General features: G+C 39.2%; 1 pseudogene and 1 gene segment (V, D, J or C); both read right to left on the bottom strand.

Annotated features, from left to right (window-relative positions):
• LOC122222306 lies at nucleotides 1-907 on the bottom strand (annotated as a pseudogene).
• An 8,033-nt stretch (nucleotides 908-8,940) lies between these two features.
• Nucleotides 8,941-9,456, bottom strand: LOC122222605. The segment is given in 2 exon segments: nucleotides 8,941-9,275; nucleotides 9,399-9,456. Coding segments are annotated over 2 exon segments (381 nt in total).
• Between the last annotated feature and the right edge of the window lie 10,652 nt (nucleotides 9,457-20,108).

The raw sequence follows: 20,108 nt of genomic DNA, 5'->3' as shown, positions 1-20,108 counted from the left end.
GCAAGGTTTACCGCCACCAGCTTTGAGCCTGCAAAGCCCCAGATGGTCCCAAGCACGCTGTGCAAATGCGGCTGCACAAGGAAGGCTTCCTGGTGGAGGAGCCTGGGCTGGGAGCCCAACTGCAGTTTGGGGACAGGCTGCAGAGCAGCAGGGAGCACTGTGCCTGCACCGCACACAGATAGGTGGCTGAGTCTTCCTGCTGGGAGGCCCTGATGTGCAGGCTGCTGTGCCGGTCCTTAGTGTTCACCGTGCAGTTCAACCTCCCATCCTGCTTCATCCCTGAAACTATGTAAAACAGCCGGGTGAGGCCGCCGCCCCCGGGGTTCTGTCGGAACCACTGCGTTGTTCACCGAGCTGGAAAAATTGCACCTCAGGGTAGAGCTGGCTCCCTCCTGGAGGCTCAGGGCTGCAGGTGTCTGCTCCACGTCCATCCCTCTCACCCCTGCTTAGAAAGACAAAACCAAACACAAAAGAAGTCACTGCAGAGCCACTGAGGCAGTTTTCAAACCCATAGAGTATTCCCGGGAACACCCGCTGAGGGTGTAGACCCTGCAGGAGCTCTGTGCAGCTCCCCCTCCACTGCGGGCTGTGAACCTCCCCCGCCCCCATCTGGGACGCCCCCACTCACAGCAAACCTGCATCCACAGAAGCCCCAGCAGGGCTCCCCGCTGTCTCTTCATGACTCCTTGTCTAGTCGCTGACGTGCCTTCACCCCTACTCTGAAGAGTGTAGAGTCTTGGGTCCAGAGAAGTTGTGTTGTCAACAGTCACCACGTCCCTCCAGAATCACTGAGCACCCATCACACCTGAACCCTGTCAGTCCCGGGACTGAGACTCCACCCACAGCGGCCCAGGGAGACTGCAGAGTAATCTGTCCAAAACTGTGCTTGCCAACGGTGCAGGGAGGTAGGGACGATATTTCCAATATGTGCAGTTATAAGGAATTTTTTCCTTAAAACATTTGATGTAAGAAATTTGAAGGTTAGTAACTGAGAAAGGGTGAATGATCTTTCTGGTAGAGTCAGTGTCTCAGTGAGTTACACAACCTTGAAGAATGACTCCATTCCCCAAACTGTATAGTTGGACAGACAATGTGAAAATTCAGTTGTATAAAAATACTGATAAAGAAAAACTATCTGATAGCATGCATTGTGTATTGTAGGAGTAAATACAATTTCTTGAGATCAGGAGAGTTCTAGAAACCAAGACAGACGAAATAGAAAATTATTCCAACCAGAATTCAGTTAGTAAAAAATATGGATGTCTGCATAATGTCCACTCTGATGTAATTTCCACCTATCTACGTCTCCTGTGCAACTTGTGGACACCTGTTTCACCCACACAGCTGATTCTGGCCAGGCCACATGTCGCTGGTCAAAGTAAATACTGTCATCTCCCTTTCCTTCTGTTTTTGTTCCTTATTTTTATCTCTTTTCTTCTTCTCTTCATTCTTGTTCATTTCACTGTCAGGTGAGATATATAAAAAAGTAGGATATTTAGGCATATTGAAATAGTTTTCTTTGTCAGTGGGTGTGGGGAATTTTACTCATAACAATTAAAAAATTGAAGACAAGTAATAGGATGTTTTCTGTTGAGTTTCCATGACTTCGATGCCCAAAAATATTCCTATCCTGGTACCTGTGCTCCAAGAATTATCTTCATAATGCATTTATGGAGATATGGACTCTAGATCTGAAGTGTATATGCAATGGCAGAACTAAAAACCTGAAATGAACGTTATACAAACACTGTTCCCCTCCTCCCCCCACCCCACCTTTGCTATCTATAATTTGGCTCACAGGATTTCTGTTCTCCCTTTAACTGTTCAACCCTTGTACCATCAGAAAGTCTGTTTCTTATAAAACCTAGAGTGCCCCCTGGTGGACTGAAACCGTCATCCAAGATCACTTTATAACAAAGCAACTCCACAGACACAGATCCCCAGCCCCGTTCATCCCATGCTTCCTGATGAAGGAAATACAGATGGTCAGAAAAGAAGAGAACTGCGTAAAAGACTACTTTTATGAAATTTCATGGAAATTACTATCAGCAAATAATTTGGTAAATTTCAATTCCTGCTAATTATTTGATTTATTTACATTAGTTCAAAATAAATCCATAAATATTTATGGATTTTAGTTTCAATGGGGTAATTTACTATATCTTAAGAATATATAAAAGCACATACAATGCAGGAAACAACAGATATTGGTGAGGATGCAGAGAAAGGGGAACCCTTTTTCACTATTGGTAGGAATGCAAACTGGTCCAGCCACTCTGGAAAACAGTATGGAGGTTCCTCAAAAATTTTTAAATAGAAATACCCTATGACTGAGCAGTTGCTCTACTAGGTACTTATCCAAAGGAAGCAAAAATGCTGACTCAAAGGGGCACATGCACCCCAATGTTTATGGCAGCACTATCAAAAGTAGCCAAATTCTGGAAAGAGCCCCAATGTCCATTGACTGATGAATGGAAAAAGAAGATGTGGTATATATGTATATACACAATGGAATATTACTCAATGATCAAAAAGAATGAAATCTTGCCATTTGTAACAACATGGATGGAACTAGAGTGTATTATGCTAAGCGAAATAAGTCAGTCAGAGAAAGACAAATACCCTATGATTTCACTTGTTTGTGGAATTTAAGAAAGAAAACAGTTGAACACAGGGGAAGGGAAGGAAAAATAACATAAAAACAGAGAGGGAGCAAACCATAAAAGACTCTTAAATACAGAGAACAAGCTGAGGGTTGCTGGAGAGGTTTGGGTGGAGGGAATGGGCTAAGTGGGTGATGGGCATTAGGGAGGACATTTGTTGGGATGAGCACTGGGTGTTATATGTAAGTGATGAATCACTAAATTCTACTTCTGAAACCAGTATTCTACTATATGTTAACTAACTTGAATTTAAGTAAAAAAAAAAAAGATATAAAAGTGTAATGGAATATCATTCTGCCATAAAAAAAAAACAATGAAATCTTACCATTTGCCGCAACATAGATGGAGCTAGAGAGGGCTAGCTAAGGGGTACAGATCAGTCAGAGAAAGACAAATACCATATGCTTTCATTCACATGGAATTTAAGAAACAAATGAAATAAGCAAAGGGAAAAATTAAGACAGAAGGAGAAATAAGTCAATAAATAGAGTCCTAATTAAAGAGAACAAACTTGTGGTTACCTAAAAGGAGAGAGCTGAGGGAGGGGTTAACAAGGTCAAGGGGATTAAGAGTGCTCTTGTCCTTGTGAGCACCTAGAAACTGTAGGTAAGTCTTGAATCACTATACTGTACACCAGAAGTTAACAAAACACTTTATGTTAACTACCTGGAATTTAAGATATAGGAATTAATTACTTAATTTTAAAAGAATAAATAAAACTAGATAACATACTAGTTTACAGTCCACAGGGAAGACAAAAATATACATAACTATCCGTAATAGAGTCAAAGAGTAAAACCCTGTGATCACAGGGAGAAAGAAAGTATGTGATCACTAAAAAGTATGTGATCACAGAGGAGGAAGAAATGCTTCAACTTTGGGTGGTTGGACAAAATCTTCTAAAGAAAGGGATCATTCTCTCCTTTCCCCCTTTTGCTGACAAGAATAGAGAGACTATGAATAAACATTTCTGATGGCTTTTAAGACTTTTTATTACTTCTTTTTTTTTTTTTTTTAAATTTTTTTTTTTTCAACGTTTATTTATTTTTGGGACAGAGAGAGACAGAGCATGAACGGGGGAGGGACAGAGAGAGAGGGAGACACAGAATCGGAAACAGGCTCCAGGCTCCGAGCCATCAGTCCAGAGCCTGACGCGGGGCTCGAACTCACGGACCGTGAGATCGTGACCTGGCTGAAGTCGGACGCTTAACCGACTGCGCCACCCAGGCGCCCCACTTTTTATTACTTCTAACAATAGGAGGAATTGGTGAATATATGAATTATTAAGAATAATAAAACATTATATTTAGAGTAAAAATTTTTTTGACTACCACTACCTATTCTGAAACTTCATCCTTGTTACCCTAAATCTTTCTTCATCTTGTACACTTTGGAGTTGATGTTTCTAGGTGTTTTACCAGATTTCAATCACCAGGACATATGTAGTTAATTTATTTATATTTTATTATAATACAAAGACACATTTTAGGTGTACCTTTCTGTAGCTTGCTGTATAAACTCACTACTAAATCTTGTAGATCTTATTACACAAACACATATACATCCTTCTGTTCCATTAGATTCCATATTGTGCATATACTTCCATTTATGCATCCATTTTGCTATTGATTACTAGTTAAAATGAATTTTTTTAATCTATGAAATACTATGCTAAATGAACCTTTTTAAGCATTCCTCACATGAGCACAAGTTTTTCTAGGAGGAACAGAGACTAGGAAGAATGAAGGAAAAAGCCATGAAGCTAGTAGGTGAAAATTACTTCCGGCAGAAGAAAGTTGTGTTATTGTGTTGCATGGTTTTCTTTTGCTATTAGTTTTTCTTAAGGTGCATTGCACCTGTCGTTTATCAGTTCATTCGATAAGCTCTTTCTGAAATTACTGTCCTGATATGTAGATACTGTACAGTTTGCTCTAGCCACACACTGGGTTTTTCTAAATATAGGAAATCAGCAAGAAAAAAAGCACACCCAAGGAGAAGCAGCAGTAGATACAAGGAAAACATGTTATAGAATAAAATTAGACATAAAAAATGTACACACACACTCACACAAGTTAAGTATACTTGTCATTAGAACAGGAAAAAAAAATTCTACAAGTGCAACAGAAGATAGTCTAGCAAAGAAAAGGAAGAAACAAAAGCATATGGAGCACAACCAAAATATTAGAAATGAGTCCAAATATATCAGTAATCAGACCATAGATAAAAAGAAATTATTGGACTGAGTCAAAATTAAAACTCTTTCTCCATGTTGCTTAAGAGACAAACCTAAAAGGAAACAACAGAGAAAGGCGAGCGGATAGGAGGGCATTTTCCTGCTGCTCCGTTGTGCAAAGACTAAAGCCCCCTCCTCACTCACTAAACCCACTGCACCCAATAGAGATATCCCAAGGGATGTCATTCTGCCAAAGAGGCAGCCCAATATGTCTAAGAGAACACCTAGCGAGCAAACTAACTTAACTCCTACAAAGGTACGATCTAAGAAAGAAAAGACAGACCTTAAAAACATTAAGGGGTGCCTGGGTGGCTCAGTCGGTTAAGCCTCCAACTTCGGTTCGGGTCATGATCTCGCAGTCCATGAGTTCGAGCCCCGCGTCGGTTCTGTGGTGACAGCTCAGAGCCTGGAGCCTGCTTCAGATTCTGTGTCTCCCTCTCTCTGTGCTCCTCAACCCCACTCGCACTCTCTCCCTCTCCCTCTCTCTCTCTCTCTCAAAGAAAAATAAACATTAAAAATTTGAAAAAAAACATTAATATTAAAATAGAAATGAGAACAGAACAAGAAGAAAATCAGGAGAGATGAAATACCAAAAAGAAATTGAGATTTATAGAAAAGGAGGAAAGTAAAATTAAGGAAATTCCATATCTTGATAGAGCACAGGATGAAAAAGTCAAGTGTGAATAATAGCTTTTACATTTTCATCAGTGGTCCCTCCAATCTCCATTCTTTCACAGTTGGGAATGCTTTATGGACTATTGAAAAATGCACATTTCAAATTCCTCTTAAACCACTTTAAGAGAAGTTGAGACATCATCATCAAAATTGTGTATAATCGTTCTCTGCACAAGAAATCAAGGGCAAATTTGAATCAAGGGAGGCTTCAACTGTCTTTTTTATGCACCTCATATTTATTTACTAGAAGGGTCAATTTCAGTATCCTATTAAGTGAAATGTACCAGAAAAAGCAATCTTGGAGTCATACCTACACATATAAAATATCTTAAACATTTTAACAGTTGATCTTTCAGATACAAGCTGTAGTGCATTCCTAAATAAAAGTGTTCCCTCATACCCAAGGAATTCAGTATGGGGGTATAATTAACTATAAAAGATTCCCAATAAATAAACTAATTTACAGCTCAAGGAACTAAAACAGAATAAAGGAAGCCCACAGTCTGCAGAAGGAAATAACAAAGATTATAGCAGAAAAAAGCAAAACAACAGAAAAAGTCACAAACTAAGAGTTATTTTTCTGAAGAGAAAATATAGAAGAAAAGTGATTTTGGCAATGATATGACACCAAAATCACAGGGAACAAAACCAAAAATCAACAGCCGGGGGTGGGGGGGTGGGCACCTGTGTGGCTCAATTGGTTGGGCATCTGACTTCTGCTCAGGTCATGACCTTATGGCTTGTGAGTTCGAGCCTGGTGTCGGGCTCTGTGCTGACAGCTCACAGCCTGGAAGCTGCTTCTGATTCTTTTTCTCCCTCTCACTCTGCCCCTCTCCCACTTATACTCTGTCTCTCTCTCTCAAAAATAAATACACATTAAAAAAATAATAATAACAAGGGGGACTACATCAAACTGAAAAACTCAGCACAGCAAGGGCAACAATCAACAACATCAAAAGTCATCCTAAGGAATGGGAGAAAATATTTGCAAACCACATATATGAAAAGGAGTTAATATCTAAACAATATAGGAAACTCCTACAATAAACATTTTTTAGAAAAACTAATAAGCCAAAACAGAATGGACTAAGGACTAGAATAGACATTTCTTTAAAGAAGACATTCAAATGGACAACAAGTATGTGAAAAAATACTCAATGTCACTAGTCAGCAGGAAAACGTAAATCAAAACCCCAGTGAAATATCATCTGACACAGTCATGCAATTAGGTGAACAGGACCATACTATTAAGTATTTCAGTATTGAAAATATTGGTACTGGCCACTACTTAAAAGTGGCAGAAAAAAAGCACATACTTGAAACATGTGTAATTCTCTAGTTCCTTTTTGATGATAACTATGTCAATGTATTTGCCACTACATTTATAATAAATTCCTTGATATCATTCAGGCTTTATACATTTAAAAAATTGATGGCTATTATCCAAAACACAAAATACAGGTGTTGTTGAGGATGATAAGAGATTGGAGCATTTGCACACTGTTGGTGGGAATGCAAAATGGTATAAGCATGGAAAATAGGATACAGGTTCTTTAAAAAGTTAAAAATAGCACTACCATATGATCCAGTAATCCCACTTCTGAGTATTTATCACAAAGAAATTGAAAGGATCTCAAAGAGAAATTAGGCACTCCTATGTTCACGGCAGCACTGTTCACAATAAGCAAGACATGGAAACGACTTGAATGCACAACAACAGATAAATGGGTAAAGAAAATGTGGCATATACATAAAATGGAGTACTGTTCAGCCTTAAAAAGGGGGAGGGGATTCTGCAATATGCAACAACATGGATGAATTTTTTTTGAGAGAGACAATGAGTAAGCTCACACTAGCAGGGGAGAGGGAAAGAGAATATTAAGCAGGACCCACACCCAGCATGGAGCCTGACTCGGCCTGATCTCACAACCCCATGACCCTGAGATCATGTTCTGAGATGAAATCAAGAGGGGAATGCTGAACGAACTGAGCCATTCAGGTGCCCCATCATGAATGAATCTTGAGGACATTAAGCTGACTGAGATAAGCCAGTCACAGTAAGACAAATAATGTATGATTCCATTTAAATGTGGTATAGTCAAGTTCATAGAATTAAAGAGTGAACAAAGAAGACGTTGCCATGGGCTCTGGGGAAGGGGTAATGGGAAGTTGCTAATCAATGAGCAAGATGAAAGAATAGAGATTTGGTGTACAACATTGTATCCATAAACAACAATCATGTTTTGTACACTTAAAATTTTAAGAAGCTATATCTTATGTTAAGTGTTCTTTACACAATACAAATAATTTTTTTTTTTAAATTTGACACCACAGGCTTCATCCTTTAGAATGGCCAAAATCCAAAACACTAACAATACCAATGCAGGTATCAAAAACGTAGAAATCACCCAGGTAAATCCAATGAATTTCACCAAAGTAGTAATTGGTAAAGGTTTATTGTTGAAGTTTTGCTTATGATTTCCAGAGGCACAGCCAAAAATGATGCAGGTCTAGTTAGTCTTGCAAAATAAACTAAATTAAGCTTTATTTGTATAACTAAACTGGTTTTGTCTGCCCTGGGAATTCTCAAGGCTGGTCTGTTTGTTTTTTATTGTAACACCCACAAGGGGCAACAGGAAATCTGTTCCATGGCTGATGGGAATTCAGCCACGTTGGAACACAAGTGTAGAAGTTATTTATATAACTGTACAAACTCCTACCGTATGATCTAGCAATTACAGGCATTAGTGTTTATCCAAATGACTGGAAAACTTCTATCAGCACAAAACTTGCATGCAAATTGTTTTTTAATTTTATTTTTAGGTAATCTCTAAGTACAACATGGGATTCAAACTTACAATCCCAAGATCAAGAGTAGTCTCTCTTTTCATTGCTCACTTCCATATGTTCCCCTCCTTTCTTCCCTCCCCTTCTTTATTCAAACCTGGTTTTGGGCTGCAGCTCTCCCATCACCTCTCCTGCCCATCCTCTGTCAGGAAGACATGGGATGGACACCACCTTCTCGGGCACACCCTGGCTCTCTCAGTGTGTCATTGGACACAGCAATACCCACCAGGGGGGCCTCAGCAGCTTGTGGGGCTGGACTTTCACTGCAGGGTGAGCAAGACACCACTTCAATGTTATGTGGTTTCACCTTGAAATTACTTAGGTCCTGGCTTAGGAACTACTGGAATTTCTCATTGCACTAATGAACAGCTGGGTTTGGGGAATGTTCCTTCTTGTTCCCATGCTCTAGCCATTTGTATGACTTTTGTTATCAAGCAGACACTGAGGGGCAAACCATCATACACTGTGCTGGAACCAGAGTGGATCAGTCAGAGACGCTCAGCATCCCAGGCCCTGTTCTGCTCAGAGTTTGTGCTCAGCTCCCCCTGCAGTCCCTGTCACTGTGTCACTCAGGGCACAGTAGTACACAGCCGAATCTGACACTTGCACTGAGGATTTCTCCAAGTGGAAGGTTTTGGATTTGCTTTGTAGGGTGGCTTCAAAACCTTTGTGACTTCCCTTCTCCTTGTCCCTCAAGGCTTTCAGGAGGAGCTGTGGACCTTCTCCAGGATACTGGACATACCAGAAAAGAGTGGGGGACACTGCTGTTGAATAAGTACAGTTTATAGTCAGGGGCTCCCCTTCGGAGAGGGTCACTGGGCCTTCCATCTGGGTCACTGAGTCTCCATGGGTTTGTCCTGGGAAAAAAGAAAAGAGACCTATGTTACCTTGGGCATAAATCTCCTGGATAAATTTATACTTACATGTTTTGCTGACAGAACAGAAGAAAGAATCCAAATTTTAAGAGGCATTTTACTTACCAAGCATCAAGAGTACCACAGTCACAAAGCCTGGAGAAGAGTTCATCTCTAGAGTGTCACCTAGCTAATGTGCTTCATTCGTAGCAGGAAGAAGCATTGGAGAGACAGAGCAATGATCAGTGGAAGCCCACATTTCTCAGGAAAGGTGTTTGTGTTAGGAAGCTGCACCCCCTGCTGGACAGGGACTGAAACGGGATGCATGGTGGCCAGAGTCCTCCCAGAGTCAGCAAGATGTCTTTGTCCCTGACTTTATGAGGCACATGGCAGTCTTCAGGTGGCACATGGAAATCTGAACAGCTGCAATCCTGACCTCTCAGGTCTACTTTCTTCTTAGGACACTACCTGATGTGGAAGTTCTTTAACAGAACATCCCAGCGTGTTTCTGTAGCTGAGAGGATAACAGTCTCTAAAGCATTAAATACAGTACTTTATGTTTTCACGTATCCACTGTGGGCCAGCCTATAATCCACTGACTGCCAGAAAACAGTTGGGTTTGAATACAGAGAAAGTAATAAGAAGTCAAGTCATTACTGAGTGATTCTGTGTTTTTCGGCACTGTACCCCAATATTTAGAACACTTACTGTCCTTTTCTAAGCACTCACTAAGTATTTCTTAAACAGAAATAATGAACAAATGGCCTTTAATTGAAATACAGTGTTTCTTGGTCCTAAAATAATACCAGTTTTACGGAATACTGTCTTCTTAATAAAAGTTTTTCAGAAGAAAAGTCACACTATTTTATAGTCGAATATTTTAGTCAAGTATTCTTCATTTTCAAAAACATTAAAAAGTTAAAAAGTGTGAATTCTAGACAGAAGAAACATCATAAATGAAGTTGTTGAATTCCTATTAAATGATCTGAGATTCTTATCTCATTCTCTCACTGCTTTGTTGAGTCTTATATGTATAAGGTAACTATTATGTGAATTAGGCAACAATTACTAATCCTATACTATTAACAAGTTTTAGCCTCAAAGATGCTATACATTAGCATTTATCACATTTTCTTGATAACCATTAGTCAACTATTTTTCTCCCAAAGGTAAGGAATGAGGATTATCAGGATAAAGTTCTGGAGAGGGACACATCTTCTCTAAAGCCCTGGAAACATTTATCTCTAGACACATAGACGGAAGCTTAGCTCAGGCTGTTCCCTGGAGGCCACTCTCCACGGATTCACATCAAGGAGCTTCATGAGTCCAGAGACAACATGGTACTGGTTTCCCAGATGCAGAGGGAAGTAAGAAATTCGGTCCTGGATACTTTTTGTGTTCACACGTCCTTTTGCTTGTCCTCCACCTTCCGAATCACACTGTCCGAACCTTCCTCAAAACTCTGCTAGAAGGAATTTGGGACAAACAGCATTAAACCTCTATTCAGATACACAGGGAGATTGCCAGATAGGTTGGGATGATGCTGGCTTCAAAATAAGCAGTATACCACATGGATTCAGCAAGTCATCATCCATAAGTTTTTACAAAGCATAATTTTAGGCCAGTGAAAACCTACAGGGGAAATATTTTGCATCTGGGGTCACACAAGAAGACTTGCACAACATGGAGGGAAGATACATAGTAAATTTGCATCTTTATGGCTTTATTAATGTATAATTTTCATAAAAATAAACTGTACAAATTTAAAGAAAACAATTCTATAGGATTTGACATACGTGTGTATTTGTGAAGCCATGACCACAATGGAGGTAATGAACATATGCATCACCTCAAAATTTGCCTCATGTCTCTGTAATCCTTCTTTCAACCCTCTCCCTCCTGCATTCCAGGCAACACTTCTGTCATGAATCAGTTGGCATATTTCATAATACTGTATGAGTGGAATCACATGTACTCCTTTGTCTGGCTTCTTCTCAGCACAATTATTTTAATATTCTTCCACATAAGGAGGTTTTTGCTTTTTGTTGCTGTGTAGTATCCCATCATAGGCCTGTGAAACAGTTTGTCTATTCACCTGCTGGCCTTCAGATTAGCTCCAGGGAAGCTGTTACAAATAAAGCTGCTATGAACCTTTGTGTATATGATTTTTTAATGTTATCTTTTAATTTATTTTTAGAGAGAGTGAGAGAATGAAAACACAGTGGTGTGGAGCATAAAGAGGTAGAGAGAGAGAATCCCAAGCAGGCTCCACACTCAGCATGCTGAGCCCAGCACAGGGCTCCATATCACAACTGATAATGACCTGAGCGGAAATCAAGAGTCAGACACTCAACCGGCTGAGCCACCCAGGTGCCCTGTGTATATGATTTCTTATTGACATATGCTTTCGTTTCTCTTGGGTCAATAACAGGGAGTAGAATAGCTGGATTATATGGCAGGTGTATATTTGGCTTTGTTAAACCAATTTTTTCTAGTAGCTTCTTTGTAGATTCCCTTGCATTTTGTGCTCAGATGATTATTCTAATAAAGATAAATTCACTTCTTCCTTTCCAAACTGTATGTCTTTTGCTTCTTCCATGTTCCTTATTAAATTGGCTAGAACTTCTAGTTCAATATTAAATACAAGTGGTGAGAGCCAAACTTCTTCCCTTACTTCTGAAACTAAAGAGAAAGCATTTAGGTTTTCACCATCAAGTCTGACATTTGATGTAGGTTTTTTGTAGAGCCCCTTTTTTAGGTTGAGAAAATTCCCTTTACTTTCTAATTTGCTGTGGGGTTCAATCAGGAATTGATACGGATTTTATAAAAATGCTTTATCTGTACCTATTGAGATTACCCTCATAAATTGGTCATCTGCTACTTGTCAATCATCTTGGATACATTATTGATAAATTGTCACAACAAAATATTAAAGAAGATATCACTCTCCTGTTTTACAAACAATGAAATGAGGCTCAAAAGTACCAAAGTTCATGGCTGAGCTAACAGTTTTGAACACAGTGCTCGATGACAGCAAAAACCTGTTCCCTGTTTTTGCCACTATAGATCGCTGTCACAGAAAATTTGAGAGAAACACGAGAGGGTGGCAAAATGACTTCTCCCTACGCCTTTCAAATATTTTAAGACGTTCTTTAACAGGTTCTTTATTGATGCAAGTGGAACTGATAAAGAAGAACTAAATGATTGCATATTTGGCTCTTTTACCAAAAAAGGAAAGAAACCCTGTTATAATAGATACCCAATCTGCTATAATAGATCTGTGTAGGGGCCTCGCCATTCCATTCAGAGCAATTATTAGACATGTGATTGAAGCAGTGCACGGTAGCAAAGGTTTTGTGACCCACCAATATACGAGAGCATCCTTCATGACTAGTGATCACTCCCTTTCTCTGTTCCTTGAAACTTGCTTATGATAACACAGTCTAGAGTGTAGTTGTTCCAATTAACCAGTACACATGTTTCTGAAAAATGTTCAAATAAAATCGCCTTATGATCCAGCAATCCCACTTCTGGTATATATTCAAAGATTCAAAGAATTTGGCTATAAACCCAAAATACTGAGCTGCTTATAAATTCACGTTTCCACCAAAAGGCGCAAGCGATCCCAAAGACCATCCACAGATGCATATGGATAAACAATATGTGGCAAGTACAGACACCGGTACATTACTCAACCTTAAAAAGGAAAAAAAAAATCTGACACAGGCTGCAAGATGGATGAACCCTGAGGACATTATGTCTAACGAAATATCACAAAATGACCAATACTGCATAATTCCACTTCTATGAGGTATCTGAACTAGCCAAACCCATGGAAAGAGAAAGCAGAATGGTAGTTCCCAAGGACTGGAAGGATAGGGTAATGGAGAGCTATTGTTTAATGAATACAAACATTCAGTTCGTCACAATGAAAATTCTGGAATTGTGGAAATGAATGGTGGTGCTGGTTGAACAATAATGAAAATGTATTTACTACCATAGAATTGTACGCTTACAAATGGTTAAAACGGTAAAAATCTATGTTACAATGGTAAAATTCTTTAATGAAAAAAAAATGTAAGAGGTTCTTGTTAAGATTTCTACCCTACACATCCGTCATCCATTACCACTCGAATCTGAAGGCACTGGGGAAATAGGTTTAGAGGTGGAAGGAGGAAAATGGAGAGAATGAGGACTTTGGATTGTGAAACACTGATCAAACAAGCAAGGCTCAGAAGTGTGCAAACTGAGCCACGTGATGGCAAAAAAAAATGCTTGTGAAGGAGTGTTGAAGTGAAAGGCAGGAACCCAACAAGGAGGATAATTCACAGTCTGCCACTTCACAGGGTCCCCCAAAAGCCACTAACTACTGACCTTGTGGATAAGACTGTTGGGAAGCAGGTAAACCTCCAGAATGCAAATTGAGGACATTGATGCTAGCAGTGTTAATAAGATGGGATGAACAACAGTACAGACACATGTCACAGACTAGGCACCTTGGAAATGCACGTAAGTACAGTTGACTCACAGTAAACAAACCTAATTAAACGAATTAATTCAATAGTACAAAACATCATAATATAAAGCAAAAAAGGAAAACCACAGAGACATTTCACAGCCTTCCTTATTCTAAACAATGCCTGAAACACAATATATACTCAGTACGTATTTACTGAACAAAATTGATATGAAAATCCAACACCTCATACACATTTTAGCTGATTTTTGAGTCGCATGTTTACAAATTTCTTTAGCCAGTTCTTCTAGCTGAATATAATTACAAAATGGCAAATTGTTTATCATGACTATTTTAGTGATCAATAAACACTTTCAACACAAATTTTCAGGAGTAAGGATGTTTTTGATGCACAATAATTCTTACCTAGAGAGTTATTTTCTTAGAGTCAGGTTTTCCCTCTAACCCTACACCTGAGCTGCCACAACCTTAGCCACTTCCTGTGTGGGTCAGCAATTTGCTTTGGACCCTACAGCAGGTGGATGTATCAATAAGAGCCCTGGGGTTTGGGTACCTCTCTCCAACACTCCTCTTACTGTAGACACCGTCAGTGCAGAGAAATACACTGGGGAGTCCTCCAGCTATGAAGCTGAGATGACAAGATATGGGATTTCCTGTCTTTGAAAATTCAATGACAAGCAAACTTCTGTGGCATTTTGTTGACTCTAAGAATCCTGACAAACAAGGAAAGTCATCTGCCCGCCGCTGGACTGCTTGTACCACAATAGACTATAACTTAGATCACCGGGGTCATATGTGCATTCCAGGATGACAGCCACCTTCTGCAGTAACATTGCTGGTTGGACTTGAGTTGCCTTCTGGGAAATACTGAATCCCGAAGGAAAAAACATGGAATCAGAGTAGGTGATGTGGCACAAAGAAATTCTATTTTACACATTACCTTCCCTCCTTCCCACAGTACCCACAAGACACTGCCTATCTCAGTATTTTAAGATCATAGAGGAGGCACATTTCCAAAGGGTCAGTCACTACCCAGCTACCTTCAGAAGACTGGACAGCAACATGTTTGAGATCTTCCACTTAGATGGGAACTGTCTACTTCAATGTCAGGGCTGGGCACTGTGAGGGGAGCCTACCAGGTGAGGGAAGGATGGCTGGGTATCTGCTGCTGCCGCCCCAGAACAGGAAACAGGGGTTTCCTGGAGTAGCACGTTGTGTGGGTCACGTCACACTTCTCTCTGTACCAGCTGAGAGTCTCACTGCCCAAACATCCTTTCGCATTAAGCGACTCTTAACTTGGAAACAATTCCGTCTGAAAAAGAACTTGTAAAATTTAACACTGAAATGAGGCTTGATGGTTTAACTGTGATATGTTCATTCATCATGTCTGTGATGAAAGTGGGTGGATGGCACTCACTTAAAAATACTACCTGTGATGGATTATGAAAACAACATAAGATTAAGAATCATGTATGTTCACACTATGTTCTATCACCTAACATAGAAATACATCATATTATGATAAGAAGACAAAGTGTTTAGACTAACCACTATGGCTCTTTCAGTCTACCTATTGTTATGTCAGTATATCTCTTCTCTATCAGTATCTATTCATGGCCCTTTGGTGGGGACAAAAGCAGAAAGATCTAATGACTCTTTCCTGAAGAGTTTAGACTAAAGCCCTCAGACAATAGATCCTGTCATTGAGGTCTCTTCTCTTCACTGTAGTTTTGACAGCTCGGCTCTGTTCAAGAAGCACAGAATAGAATGCAAACTGGTGCGGCCACTCTGGAAAACAGTATGGAGGTTCCTCAAAAAATTAAAAATAGAACTACCCTATGACCCAGCAATTGCACTACTAGGTATTTATCCAATACTTAGTAGTAGTATTGGATACAGGAAGACTGACTCAAAGGGGCACATGCACCCCAATATTTATAACAGCAATATTGACAATTGCCAAAGTATGGAAAGAGCCCAAATGTCCATCGACAGATGAATGGATAAAGAAGATGTGGTATATATATATATATATATATATATATATATATATATATATACTCAGCGATAAAAAAGAAGGAAATCATGTGGTTTGCAACAATGTGGATGGAACTAGAGTGTATTATGCTAAGCAAAATAAGTCTGTCAGAGAAAGACAGATATCATACGGTATCACTATTATGTGGAATTTAAAATACAAAACAGATGAACATAGGGGAAGGGAAGCAAAAATAATATAAAAACAGAGAGGGATATAAACCATAAAAGATTTAAATACAGAGAACCAACTGAGGGCTGCTGGTGGGGTTTTGGGTGGGGGGCTAAAGGGGTAAGGGGCAGTAAGGAGGGCACGTGTTGGGATGAACACTGGGTGTTTTATGTAAGTGATGAATCACTAAATTCTAGTCATGAAATTATTATTACACTATTTGTTAACTAACTTGGATTAGCTTTAAAAAGAAAAAAAATATGTCTCCAAGAAGTCCATAGTGAAAAGTGGTCAAGAGAATGGATTTCGGTGTCAGATAAACCTGTGTCTGAGTTAAAAACAACAACAACAACAACAATTTCTCCTCCTATTATTCAACTCTAATACATTTCTCAATGAAGGAATCAAATGATCATGCTTCTGTCATTCAAGAAGTGTCCATATCCAGGATAAATCTTTTGGACACTCTTAGCCAGATTCTGAATTAATAGATTTTGTTTTTATTAACTTGTTTTATTTTTTTCTTTTAATTTACATCCAAATTAGTTAGAAGATAGTGCAACAATGATTTCAGGAGTAGATTCCTTAGTGCCCCTTACCCATTTAGCTCATCCCCCCTCCCTCAACACCTCCAGCAACCCTCAGTTTGTTCTCCATATTTATGAGTCTCTTCTGTTTTGTCCCCCTCCCTGTTTTCATGTTATTTTTGTTTCCCTTCCCTTATGTTCATCTGTTTTGTCTCTTAAAGTCCTCATATGAGTGAAGTCATATGACTTTTGTCTTTCTCTGACTAATTTCACTTAGCATAATACTCTCCAGGTCCATCCACGTAGTTGCAAATGGCAAGATTTCATTCTTTTTGATTACCGAGTAATACTCCGTTGTATATATATACCACATCTTCTTTAGCCATTCATCCATCGATGGACATTTGGGCTCTTTCCACACTTTGGCTATTGTTGATAGTGCTGCTATAAACATGGGGGTGCATGTGTCCTTTCGAAACAGCACACCTGTATCCCGTGGATAAATGCCTAGTAGTGTAATTGCTGGGTCGTAGGGTAGATCTATTTTTAGTTTTTTGAGGCACCTCCATACTGTTTTCCAGAGTGGCTGCACTAGCTTGCATTCCCACCAGCAGTACAAAAGAGATCCTCTTTCTCCGCATCCTCTTCAACATCTGTTGTTGCCTGAGTTGTTGATGTTAGCCATTCTGACAGGTGTAAGGTGGTATCTCCTTGTGGTTTTGATTTGTATTTCCCTGATGATGAGTGATGTGGAGCATTTTTTCATGTGTCAGTTGGCCATATGGATGTCTTCTTTCGAGAAGTCTCTATTCGTGTCTTTTGCCCATTTCTTCACGGGATTATTTGGTTTTTGGGTGTTGAGTTTGATCAGTTCTTTATAGATTTTGGATACTAACCCTTTATCTGATATGTCGTTTGCAAATATCTTCTCCCATTCTGTCGGTTGCCTTTTAGTTTTGCTGACTGTTTCCTTCACTGTGCAGAAGCTTTTTATTTTGATGAGGTCCCAGTAGTTCATTTTTGCTTTTGTTTCCCTTGCCTCCGGAGACATGTTGAGTAAGAAGTTGCTGCGGGCAAGATCAAAGAGGTTTTTGCCTGCTTTCTCCTTGAGGATTTTGATGGCTTCCTGTCTTACATTGAGGTCTTTCATCCACTTTGAGTTTATGGGTATGGTGTAAGAAAGTGGTCCAGGTTCATTCTTCTGCATGTCACTGTCCAGTTTTCCCAGCACCACATGCTAAAGAGACTGTATTTATTCCATTGGATATCCTTTCCTGCTTTGTCAAAGATTAGTTGCCCATATGTTTGTGGGTCCATTTCTGGATTCTCTATTCTGTTCTATTGATCTGAGTGTCTGTTCTTGTGCCAGAATCATACTGTCTTGATGATTACAACTTTGTAGTATAGCTTGAAGTCTGGGATTGTGATGCCTCCTGCTTTGGTTTTCTTTTTCAAGATTGCTTTGGCTATTCGGAGTCTTTTCTGGTTCCATACAAATTTTAGGATTGTTTGTTCTAGCTCTGTGAAGAATGCTGGTGTTATTTTGATAGGGATTGCGCTGAATATCAATTCAGTTTGCTTTGGGTAGTATCGACATTTTAACAATATTTGTTCTTCTTATCCAGGAGCATGGAATCTTTTTCCATTTTTTGGTGTCTTCTTCAATTTCTTTCATCAGCGTTCTATAGTTTTCAGTGTATAGATATTTCACCTCTTTGGTTAGATTTATTCCTAGCTATTTTATGGCTTTTTGTGCAACTGTAAATGGGATCGATTCCTTCATTTCTCTTTCTGTTGCTTGTTGGTGGATAGAAAAGCAACCAGTTTCTTTGCGTTGCTTTTATACCCTGCAACTTTGCTGAATTCATGAATCAGTTCTAGCAGTTTTCTGCTGGAAACTTTAGGGTTTTCCATGTAGCATGTCATGTCATCTGCAAGAGTGACAGTTTGACCTCCTTCTGGCCGATTTGGATGCCTTTTATTTCTTTGTGTTGTCTGATTGCAGAGGCTAAGACTTCCAATACTATGTTGAATAACAGTGGCAAGAGTGGACATCCCTGTCTTGTTCCTGACCTTGGGGGGAAAGCTCTCAGTTTTTCCCCATTGAGGAGGATATTAGCATTGGGTCGTTCATATATGGCTTTTATGATCTCGAGGTATGATCCTTCTATCCCTACTGTCTTGAGGGTTTTTAACAAGAAAGTATGCTGTATTTTGTCAAATGCTTTCTCTGCATCTATTCAGAGGATCATATGGTTCCTGTCCTTTCTTTTATTGATGTGATGAATCACGTTAATTGTTTTCTGGATATTGAACCACCCCTGCCTGCATCCCAAGTATAAATCCTGCTTGGTCGTGGTGAATAATTTTTTTAATGTATTGTTGGATCCGGTTGGCTAATATCTTGTTGAGGATTTTTCATCCATGTTCATCAGGGAAATTGGTCTATAGTTCTCCCTTTTAGTGGGGTCTCTGTCTGATTTGGGAATCAGGGTAATGCTGGCTTCATAGAAAGAGTTTGGAAGTTTTCCTTCCATTTCTATTTTTTGGAACAGTTTCAAGAGAATAGGTGTTAACTCCTCCTTAAATGTTTGGTAGAATTCCCCTGGAAAGCCATCTGGCCCTGGACTCTTGCTTTTTGGCAGACTTTTGATGACTAATTTGATTTCCTTACTGGTTATGGGTCTGTTCAAATTTTCTATTTCTTCCTGTTTCAGTTTTGGTAGTGTATATGTTTCTAGGAATTTGCCCATTTCTTCCAGATTGCCCATTTTATTGGCATATAATTGCTCATAATATTCTCTTATTATTTTTTTCTTATGTTTTTATTAAAGAAAACATATGTGTTCTTTAATATGTATTTATTAAGTATTTTTAATATGTAATTTAATTTTTAATAATTTAATATGTATTTATTATGTATTTATTAAGAAAACATTAAAAAAATAATTATGTTTTTATTTCTGTTGTGTTGGTTGTGATCTCTCCTCTTTCATCTTGATTTTATTTTTTTGGGTCTTTTCCTTTTTCTTCTTGACCAAACTGGCTAGTGGTTTATCAATTTTGTTAATTCTTTCCAAGAACCAGCTTCTGGTTTCATTGATCTGTTCTACTGGGGTTTTTTTTGTTTTTTTTTTTGGTTTCAATAGCATTAATTTCTGCTCTAATCTTTATTATTTCCTATCTTCTGCTGGTTTTGGATTTTATTTGCTGTTCTTTTTCCAGCTCCTTAAGGTGTAAGGTTAGGTTTTGTATCTGAGATCTCTCTTCCTTCTTTAGGAAGGCCTGGATTGCTGTGTACTTTCCTCTTATGACTGCCTTTGCTGCATCCCAGAGGTTTTGAGGTGTGGTGTTATCATTTTCATTGACTTCCATCTGCTTTTTAATTTCCTCTTTAACTGCTTGGTTAGTGCATTCATACTTTATTTATTTAAAAAAAATTTTTTTTAACGTTTACTTATTTTTGAGACAGAGAGAGACAGAGCATGAATGGGGGAAGGGCAGAGAGATAGGGAGACACAGAATCGGAAGCAGGCTCCAGACTCAGAGCCATCAGCCCAGAGCCCGACGCAGGGCTCGAATTCATGGACCGCGAGATCGTGACCTGAACTGAAGTCGGACGC

Source organism: Panthera leo, chromosome B3 (genome assembly GCF_018350215.1).
Source record: "Panthera leo isolate Ple1 chromosome B3, P.leo_Ple1_pat1.1, whole genome shotgun sequence".
NCBI classification, from domain to species: Eukaryota; Metazoa; Chordata; class Mammalia; order Carnivora; family Felidae; genus Panthera; species Panthera leo.
Note: the sequence above shows the minus strand (reverse complement) of the source record. Positions and strands in the feature narration are given on the sequence as shown.